Raw genomic sequence first — 9,926 nt, 5'->3', positions numbered from 1 at the left:
CCCCGACGCCCACCAGCAGCGCGTGGCCGCGGTCCAGGCGGATGATGCGGTGCACGCGCGTCAGGTGCTCCAGGGCGTCGTCGAACAGCACCAGGTCCATGCGGGTGTTGCTCTCGTTGTACTCCTCCAGGATCTCCTGCGGGACCGTTCAGAGGGTGAGGCCGGGCTCCCTCCTGCTGCCCCGGGGGGACGAGGAGTGGAGGGGACACTCCTCTCCGTGCCTGAGGGCTGAGGAGTGAGATCACGTGGGTTTAGGGGCCTGAGTCCAGCATTCACGATGGAGGCTTCCATTGCTGGCTGGTGGTGGAGCCCACGCTGGTTGCAAGGCTCCACTCGGGAGAGTGGTTCCCGAACCTGGCGATGCACCTGCACCCGGGGCCTCCCTGGCTCGATGGAGGGACTCTCGGGGTGAGCCGAGGGGTCTGTTTCACACACTCCTCCGGTAATTCCCACGCCCCCCAGGACACGGACACGGCCGGAGGGACACCAGCCCCGCCCGCACCTGGAACAGAGCCTTGGCCGCCTCGTAGTCCTGGATGTCTTCGTAAATGCGCTCCTCCTCCTCGTGCAGCGCCATGCGGAAGTCCCCGAACAGGATGGGGTTCCGCATCACCACCTCCACGTCGTCCTTGAAGTGCTCCCTGACCAGGTCTGATATGTACTCTTGCACCTGCGACAGGGGCCAGTAACGACCCACCCCCCGCACCGCGCCCACACTGACGGGAGAGGCACAACCCGGTCCTGCAGGCCGTTCCCTCCCAAACGCGACCAGGCGCTCACTGGCCCACCCTCCTCGACGCCAGCCTCTATCTTCAGTGTCTATTCGCTACATAACAACACATGGGGCTTTCTGCTCCACCTCCCCCACCCCGGGACCCGCGGGCCGGGCGGCATCTGTGTGGCTCTGAGCACGGACCAGCTCCTTGTCGTCTTCGTTGATCAGCCGGTCATGGAAGACACGCAGGCACTCGTTCCTCCAGACTCTCACCATCTGGGCCACCGTCTGGAACCTGCGATGGAAGGGCCGCCATCAGCCACGAGGCATCGCAGACGCGGGCTGAGGCTCCTGTCTCGGTGAGTTCCCGGGTGCGGAGAGGACAGCCTCCCTGTGGGCCTCCTCGCCCCTCCCGCTGGGCTCACAGGAATGGGGCTAACCACAGCCGGCACGTTCCCTGTGAAGAGCGTAAGGTGGTGTCTAGAGCGCGCCCTCCGGGAGGGAGGAGAAGGCGCTGTCTCTAAAGGACGCACGTGGCACGGGATGCGCACCCGCCGGCTCCGCGGCTGGGACCGGGATCCACAACCAGCATCGGCCCAGCAGCGCCCCCTTCTCAGAGCAGCTCCTTCCCGCCCGGACCCGACTTCCTCTGGACTCCGGCAAAGAGCCCTCACGCCGCCCCGAACGCCTGGAGCGGCCCGCTCCTGAGCTGCCAGTCCGAACCCCACGAGGGCGCCAGGTCTGTCTGGGCTGGTGTGGAGTCCTTAGCCCGTCTATAGGATGCGGACTCATCATGTGACTCTACGCTTGCAGATCCATGTGAAGTGTTCATTGGTGCAAATACATACACACACAGATACACGAAATAAAAATAAAGAAAATACACAAGCCCAGTGTGACGGAGAAAACGTGTGTGACCAGCTCACATCCTCTGTGCTTGCTTCTCCCAAAGACACACAGCTCACCGACTTCAACTGCCAACGGTCCCGTGGCAGCAGCGAGAGGAACACGGGCGCGTTCAGACGGGGAGTGGGGACTAAGAGCGAGAGGGCAGCAGAGCGGTCGACCCATTCCTGTCCCTCCACCTTCGACCCAAGGGCGGACGAGGCGGGGTGAGGTAAACCAAGGCCCTGAGCCCACTGTGCACGGGCTGACGGGACGTGGCGCCGAGTCCTTGTCCTAAAGGAACAGCAGAGCCCCGGTTGCGCACATGCCGGCGAGACACGCTGACTCACCGCTCGGGGTTGGTGAGGACCAGCCCGTGGAACACCCGCGAGAGGTCGCGCAGGTTGAAGATGTAGTGGAACTTGGACGGGGTGGGCGGCAGCTCCTGCACGATGTCCGTGTAGAGCTGCAGCGTGCAGCGCGTCAGCCTGTCGCTCACGGCGATGATGCTCTCGTGAAACACCTAGAAACGGGGAGGCCCAGTGTCGGTGGTGGATGGTTAGAGGCACACGTGGCCCATCCACGCGATGGAGCATCGCTCGGCCGTGAACAGGAACGGAGCCCTGCCAGCGCACCGTGCGGGGAGCCGGAGCACACGGTGCCGGGGAGCAGACTGGGGGCTGCCAGGGCAGGAGGGCGGGGGAGGGGGTGGAAACCCCTAGAACTGAGCAGTGAGGATGGCTGGAAGCCACTGTGAACGGACTAAAGGCCGCTGAATGATGTCCGTTCAGATGGTTCGGAGAACTAATCTTCGTGCCGTGAGTTTCACCGGGATTTTTTAAGAGGAGATAAAAGTTATCACAGAGAAACCCATTGTCTGCTTCTGGGGCCCCCGTCACTCTGACAAGTCCGCACGGGGTGAACCACCCTCAGTCTGGGTTTTGCGGGTGCAGACTGTGCAGTTTGGAAAGCAAGTGCCTTCAGGTGGGGCAGGAACAGGCCCAGTGCCCACCGGTCCTGCTGAGCCCCGGCCGTCCCTCAGATTCGCCTCCTGGCGGGCCCTGAGGACCCTGAGTGTGGGGCCGTCAGAAGGGACGGGCCAGCCGAGTAAACGCATGGGCTGCACTCGTGGGGACAAGCCGTCAGCAGGACAGCAGCAGTAACGCAGCCACTGGCACCTGCGGTGAGGGCGCCCGGAGCTCACGGCACCTGCAGCACAGCGTGGGGGCGGCGCCAGCACCGAACCCGGGCGATTCGCTGCTGTAACTCAAGGCCACAACCCAACTCCCAGGGCCGAGGCGCTTCGGCCTCTGAGCCCCTTTCCTCATAAAATACCTCCTTTTATGAGCGCGCGGGTGTGAGGATGCATACAATGTGGGCTGATCACACTCATTTCCCTCCTGGTTTTGAAAGAAATAACACGTTCACAGGCCCCGAAGAGCACCGTGGGCGGCCGGCCTCGTGCCGAGTGCACACGTCGCCCACGCCCTGCCCCACACGAGGCCGTTAGCTAGACGGCGAGGACAGCGGTTACCGAGGTGTGGCCTCTCAGGATGGAGTAGTAGATCAGGTGCAGAGACATCTCCGAGGGGAACGGCACGTTGAAGACGCTGAAGAGCGAGAGGAACCGCGGGTCCACCTCGTTGCGGCCGCCCCCCGCCTTGCCCATGGCCGCGACGAAGCCGAGGTCTCGGATGCTCTTGCAGTTGAGCTCCTTGCCGCGGTCGTACAGGAAGCCCTTCTCCAGCAGCAGCTTCAGCAGGGCGATGGGCTGCTGGGTGCCGTACTCGTCCACCTGGGGTGCAGAGAAGACGGCGACGGTGCCATCGCCTCGGCCCCCAGCACGCGGGGCCGCTCCACAGGCTGCTCGGCGTTGGCAACTGCGCAGGCATTGGCCACGGCGCCCCCGAGGCCAGGCCCGTGGGGCGGGGCCCGCAGGGTGTGCTCCTCGCCACGCAGCGCCGATGCCACAGGAGCTGCTCAGTAAACACGCTGACTGAATGGATGGGCGGAGAGACATGTGGATGGATGCATGTGTAGAGGGACAGATGGCTGAGTGATAAAGGAATGGCTAAGTGGGTCTGTGGGTGGGTGCATGGACGGATGGATGGCTAATAGGTAGATGCATAAACAGATTCATGGGTGGACAGATGCATAGACGGATGGATTGATGGGAGGAGGAACAGACACATGGACAGATGTACTGATAGGAGGATGGACAGACACATGGACAGACGGACTGATGGGAAGATGGACAGATGCATGGACAGACGGACCGATGGGAGGAGGGACAGATGCATGGACAGATGGACTGATGGGAGGAGGGACAGATGCATGGACAGACAGACCAATGGGAGGATGGACAGATGTACTGACGGGAGGACGGACAGATGCATGGACAGACGGACTGATGGGAGGAGGGACAGACACAGGGACAGATGGATGAATCCTGCTTTGAGCAAAGCCCTTCCGGAAGGCAGGCTTTCGGGAAAGGATGGTGCTGCCTAGGTGAATACATGTGCAGCCCAGGACTAAGCAGCTTTGCCCTTCTCAGGCTCGCGCTCCCATCCCTGGTAAACCTGGAGGGACTCTGGGGACGTGCCTGCCCGCAGGCCTCCATGTACGGGGGCCGGGACCAGCGTCGTATGAAAGCACAGCTCATTGGAAACACCTGCTCAAGCACACGCTAGAGGGAGCCGAGGAACCCCGTCCCTGCAGACAAGCCCCTCGAAGAAGAACAGCCCAGGAGTCCCCAGAACTGTGCCCTGCGCATGCAGAACGAGACAGGTCTCCTCACACGCGCTGTCACCATGCATGTGCGCACACACACACACATACACACACACGCACACCAGCGCACGGCCCCCCCTCCCCGCCCCATGAACTCCCACGACCTTGGGCATATTCATGTCGTCCATGAACACCAGCAGGCGTTTTCCCATGGGGGGGCCGTAGGTGTCCTTGGTCCGTTTTTCCACGTTTGCTTCTAAATTTCTCTGGATGTCCAGGGAGGTGGTGCGGGAAGAGAAATTGACCATCAGCACAATCTGAAACAGGAAGAGAGGGTTCCAAACGATAAACCATAAGCCACCGCCTCTTTCACCGACGTCACGGTATCGGTGGACCTGCCTCCATAAACCAGGGTGTCTGCACTTCATCCACTTTAAGTGGGAGCGGGGATCTGGCTTCCCTTGGGGACAACGTGGCCCAGGGCTCATCACCTCCGAAGAGTCACTGAATGTCTGAGGCCCCTTCTCCTCGGTGGGTGCCGGGCACTCCACAGGGCGGTGCGAGAGGACACGCACAAGACAAAGCGACGTTCAAGTGGAGGCTCCTCCCTTCCTGCCGCGTGTCAGGCCACGCACGAGCCATGGACAAGCTCTGGAGCCTTCCTCGGGCCCAACTGCCAAGAGGAAGGGGAGGGCGGCCCCGGACCCCGTGTGCCCAGGGACTCGGGCCTCTGCTTCTCAGAGAATCACTGGGAGTCAGGCCACTGATCAGTAGTCCCCAGGCTTCGGGCAGCAGAGTCGCCAGCGGGCTCGTCCAGGTGGAGGAGCAGTGCTCAGGGGACGCTGCTGGACTGGAGGACCACGGCCTCAGATGGACCCTCCAACCGAGGTGCCCCGAGCACATGCGCACACCAGCTCCCGACAGCGACCCTGTGCAGAGTGCCTGTCGGCCCGTGGGCCCCCGCAGCCGAGTCCCAGCAGAGGGCACTGCGGAGGTGGCTTCTGAACGCGCCTCCCTTGGCCTGACCCACAAACCTGCAGCTCGGGCTGCGAACACCCCTTCTGTGCCCCCCCAGGATCGCTAACCCGTGCTGCATGCGTGGGGTGTGAGCGAGCCTGACCCGCTGCGAAGGCGCTGACCCGCGGCCACCTCCAGGCTGGGTCGATACAGGAATCACTTACGTTAGTCTCTTCGCTCAGGTTTTTGAGGAAGTTCTGGGTGGTGGCTGTCTTCGAGGTGCCAGACTCGCCGACCAAAAGAACGGGATGCTTGATCTTGACCATGCGCTCCAGCATCCAGGCCGTGCGGGTGGTGTCCACCGTGTGAACTGCGGGACATCCGGGGGGAGCGTCAGGGACACGCCAGGGGGCGAGCGCCACGGGGCAGGGCCTGGTTCTCACTCACCCAGGATCTCAATGAACCTCCTCTCACGGGAGTGCACGTACTCGGGCACCAGCCTGCTCCACGGGATCCACCGCTTCTGGGCGGGATCGAAGTGGAAGTCGTACAGGGTGGGGAGCTGAGCTGCAGTAAACAACAGTCCACGCCACTCGGGTCACAGACATGGACACGCACCATCGGCCCCGGAACACGCTTGCCATGAACTCACGCCACTGGCTCCCGGGACAGCGGCTTCCTTGAGAACTTCCGACGCACCCACCCCCTCCCCACACAGGCAACCAGCCCGGGGAGCCGACCCCCTCACTCTGCACACACACTGCGCGCCGCGAGCCAGCGCTGCCCGGCCCCTGGGCAGACACTTGCTGAGCCCCCTCCCTGGGATGCAACAGTGGGAGGCCGCCCTGGTTCCTAGAGCAGCTGCTGGTGGGCTGGGTGGGGAGAGAGTGGCAGGTCAGCAGGCGACTGGGTTCCTACCTGGCAGCTCCCCGGGCCGGGCCCACACCTCGTCCAGCTCGGCAGAAGGCAGGGAGGCGAGGCGCTTGATGCACTCGTCGAACCGGTTGCGGCCGAAGTCCAGCAGGCAGGCGCCCAGCGAGCAGTACAGCGCCTCCAGGAAGAAGCACTCCAGCAGGTCGGGGTCCTCTATCTCCCCTTCGAGGAGCGCGTCCAGCACCTTGGTCAACTGGGTCACCTGGTGCACAGGAAGTGCCCAGTCAGCATGGAAACCCCCCACGCCCAGCTTTGGCCACGGACCGGGGCCCCAGGCTCTTGAGCGATGGAACACGCCGCGTCCGGGCTCAGCCGGAGGAGCCTGCCTCGCGCAGGACCAGCCTTATGCGCGGGCTCGTCCTCACCATGTTCAGGTTCGTCTGCGGGACTATCATCTTCAGCTTCTCTCCCTGCCTCCCGTCCACAATGCCCTCCACGATCACATCTATGAGGTAGGGCACGTACTTCTCAAAGAGGTTCTGCAATTCGCTCTGCTCCACCTGCAGGGGGCAGAGTTCCAGGCATTCCCAAGGGCTCCCGGGAGGAGGTGGGGTAACAGGTCCCATCCGACAGAAAAGGGGCTCCTTATCTCAGAGCTCAAGTGATGAGGCCATGGTCACCGCGTGGCCATTGGCCATGATGGGCATGCACAGAGGTCCGTGGCTCTGCCCCTTCATGCACCATGGCCACTTCCATGCCACAACGGCAGAGCTGAGTAGTTACACAGGAAACCATACAACCCACCACGACTGAAATGCTGGCCTGGTACCCTTTACAGGAAAAAGAACAAACATCAACCCCAGGTCTAGATGAGCAAAATCATTACTCAGCTCACGGCTGTGAGCTACCTGGGAACCCAGTAAGTGTGTCTTGATGTTTCCATCTGATTTATTGGAAACGTGAAGTGCCTAAGACTATGAACCACAGGTCCCGGTCAAGGTCATGGCCTTCAGCGACACCCTCCGGGGCTATGCGAGCCCAGCCAGCCACCAAAGCTAACGAGGAAGCTGGCGTCAGAAGCGACTTCACCTTGTTCTGTATTTGCTGAAGCCATTTCTTCCAGTAGGGCTTGTACTTCAGGTTCTTGGGGTCCACGTAGACCATTCCACAGCGGGACACGGTCGCGGGGGAAGCGTACTGCAAGTCTCCCACCTGGAGGAGGAGGAGGGCTCACAGCTGCGAAGCCACACGCAGATGAGCAGCGCTCACGCGGCTCCCATTGAGCACTGAGGGTTATCATGGAGATTAAGGTCGCCGATGCATCACCTTCTAAAATGTCCCATTACTATAAAATTAATGTGAAAGTTAACAGGCTGTGGAATATCTGACAACAATAAAAAAAAGTATAAAGAGGGAAATAGCTTAATCTCAGATCCCACCACCAAGAAACAGACATTACTGTGGAGGACTTGCTTTTCAGTCTTTTTTGGTTCCTGTTTAACATAGCTGACGTTGGGTAGTATAAACCGTGATAACTATGCACCTAGAGCAGCAACATTAACACGTATCCCCCTTTCCACGGACAGACGCAGCTCTCTCTGCCAACAGGACCACGGCCGGCACAGACAGGCTGGAATGGCCGTGGCCACAGTGGGAGCAGGTCCCAGGCCCACAGCTGTGATGCAGACTCAGGCTGTGACAGCAACTTTGAAAAACGAATGAAGGTAAGATAAGAGCAAATAGTGTGGGAGAAAAAGCAAGGCAATGACAAACTCCAGGCAAAAAAAAAAAAAAAAAAGTCTCTAAAAGAAAGTCAATGTAATCAGTGTCAGTGACTCTCAGTAAAGACAACGGTTCCCACAGGCATGTGAGTGCCGCCTGCCGTGTGACTGACTGAGCGATGTCGTGTTCTGAGCGGGAGCTGATGGAATCGGTCAGCAGGTGACTATGTGACCTGAAGCTGACAGAGGAAGAGGAGCTGGCTAAGTGTGTACTTACAGGCACCAGGGGACCCGTCAGAGGAAACACGTATGTGCCCTACCTGGTTTTGCCCAGGGGTCAGAGCATCTGCCCTTGGACTGAAGGGTCCCGGGTTCGATTCTGGTCAAGGGCATATACCTAAGCAGCAGGCTCCCTGGCCTTGGGTGGAGGCACGTGTGGGAGGCAACCCATCGATGTGACTCCCTCACATCAATGTTTCTCTCTCTGACTCTCCCTCTCCCTTCCACTCTCTCTAAAAAAATCAGCGGAAAAAAGATCCCCCGGTGAGGATTAACCAAACAACAACCCCCCATAAAAAAGAAGACCCAAGCGTACGCAGCAGCCAGGGCTGAGATGCAGTGGAGAGGGGGAGGGGAGGGGGCAGGGCATAGAGTGTGCTCAGCACGCACTCTCCTGCCTGCTCTGAGCTTCTGCAATCACCGAGCCTTAGTCCTGCTTTAACGAACAGCAAGACTTCTGTCCGAGTGAGCTCTCTGCCACTCGCCTCGAAGAGCAGGGCACAGTGTGCCTGCAGCCGGATGCGCTCGCCGTTGGCCAGCGTCAGCAGCTTGTTGTCATCCATCACGGAGTTCATGTTCTCCACCCACAGCGCGTCCACATCGCCGTCAAACAAGATGTACCTGCAGCGCCGACCAGACGTGAGCCGTGAGCCCGAGCCCGGGTCCCAGCAGCTCCCAGCCCTGGGGCCTGGCGGAGCGTCCCTCCCCAGAGACTCACTTCCGCTCCTTCTTGTCCGTCGGCTTGTTGATCTCCCTGAAGATGTTGGACAGCACGCCGTCCGTCCAGTCGCGGGTGCTGGGGTCCAGGATGCCGTAGAGCTCTATGACGCTCACGGCCTTGGGGTTCAGGATGTACAGCTTGGTCGTCAGGCCCAGCCTAAGTCAGAGGAGAGGCTCGGGGGGGCTGAGCGCATCGGGACTAGATGCTTCGATCTGACCCGGAATTTAAAATGCGGTCCACACCCTCCCCTGGGCTCCCACTCCTTGCGAGGCAACTACCTTCCACCAGAACCATGGCCCCAGCACAGGGAAGTCCACACCGGAAGCCTGGCTGTGCGTTCCGGGGACAACGGGAGGCTCATGTGTACACACACGTGTGCTTGCCCTGTAAACTGACAGCGATAACCGAGGAATGACACGCAGGGTGCTGGGCACGACCCGCCTCCGATCAGGAAGCCCCTGCGCTCTGGTTCCTCCCGTTAGGGCTCAGACCAGCGATGAGCGTGAAAGTCACCAAGATGCCCGGCTCAGCCCGGGCCCTGCTGCCGTGTCGGCAGCACCGAGGCCCTTCTAGAATCCAGCCCCGCTGAGGACACGGGGAGAGGCGCCAGCCCATTCACTAGGAGACATCAGGCCACCGCAGGTCCGTGACCTTGAGGAAGCGACCTTAGGAGTACGAGGTCACTCTCCCACCAGCGCCTGCAGGGCTGGCGGCGACGAGACCTGTGGGGAGGGGACTCTCTCTGGTCCCGCTGATGCCCTAAGTGTTTCTAATGCAGGGAGGCCTGGCTGACACCTGAACACCAAGAAAACATGACTAAGTTACCTTTTGAAAGAGCCTCATACGAGAGTCTGTGAAACACTCAGTTCACAAGCAAACCATTCAGTCTGAGGCACAGGAGTCACTGATCGCCCTCTAACACGGTAAATAACCCGGCAGTGAGACAGGGAGGTGCGACGAGATTAAAGGGGTGTTTGGGACAAGTTTAACCGGCCCGGGAATCAGAGTGCAATGAGGGGCGGCAGCACCACCACCTTCCCACGTC

General features: G+C 60.7%; 1 protein-coding gene across 1 annotated transcript in view; it reads right to left on the bottom strand.

Moving 5' to 3' along the window:
* Nucleotides 1-9,926, bottom strand: part of DNAH10 (dynein, axonemal, heavy chain 10) — a 66,509-nt gene that overhangs the window by 21,038 nt on the left and 35,545 nt on the right. Inside the window, exons 39-51 of the mRNA XM_006768786.2 lie at nucleotides 8,879-9,037; nucleotides 8,646-8,781; nucleotides 7,250-7,372; nucleotides 6,586-6,720; nucleotides 6,206-6,422; nucleotides 5,735-5,854; nucleotides 5,512-5,657; nucleotides 4,495-4,647; nucleotides 3,135-3,395; nucleotides 1,951-2,123; nucleotides 917-1,010; nucleotides 503-670; nucleotides 3-136 (exon numbers count right to left, since the gene is read on the bottom strand). Coding sequence (XP_006768849.1) covers nucleotides 3-136; nucleotides 503-670; nucleotides 917-1,010; nucleotides 1,951-2,123; nucleotides 3,135-3,395; nucleotides 4,495-4,647; nucleotides 5,512-5,657; nucleotides 5,735-5,854; nucleotides 6,206-6,422; nucleotides 6,586-6,720; nucleotides 7,250-7,372; nucleotides 8,646-8,781; nucleotides 8,879-9,037 — 2,019 coding nt within the window. The remainder of the gene's footprint in view (nucleotides 1-2; nucleotides 137-502; nucleotides 671-916; nucleotides 1,011-1,950; nucleotides 2,124-3,134; nucleotides 3,396-4,494; nucleotides 4,648-5,511; nucleotides 5,658-5,734; nucleotides 5,855-6,205; nucleotides 6,423-6,585; nucleotides 6,721-7,249; nucleotides 7,373-8,645; nucleotides 8,782-8,878; nucleotides 9,038-9,926) is intronic.

The sequence above is a fragment of the Myotis davidii genome, unplaced genomic scaffold (genome assembly GCF_000327345.1).
Source record: "Myotis davidii unplaced genomic scaffold, ASM32734v1 scaffold43, whole genome shotgun sequence".
Taxonomy (NCBI): Eukaryota; Metazoa; Chordata; class Mammalia; order Chiroptera; family Vespertilionidae; genus Myotis; species Myotis davidii.
Note: the sequence above shows the minus strand (reverse complement) of the source record. Positions and strands in the feature narration are given on the sequence as shown.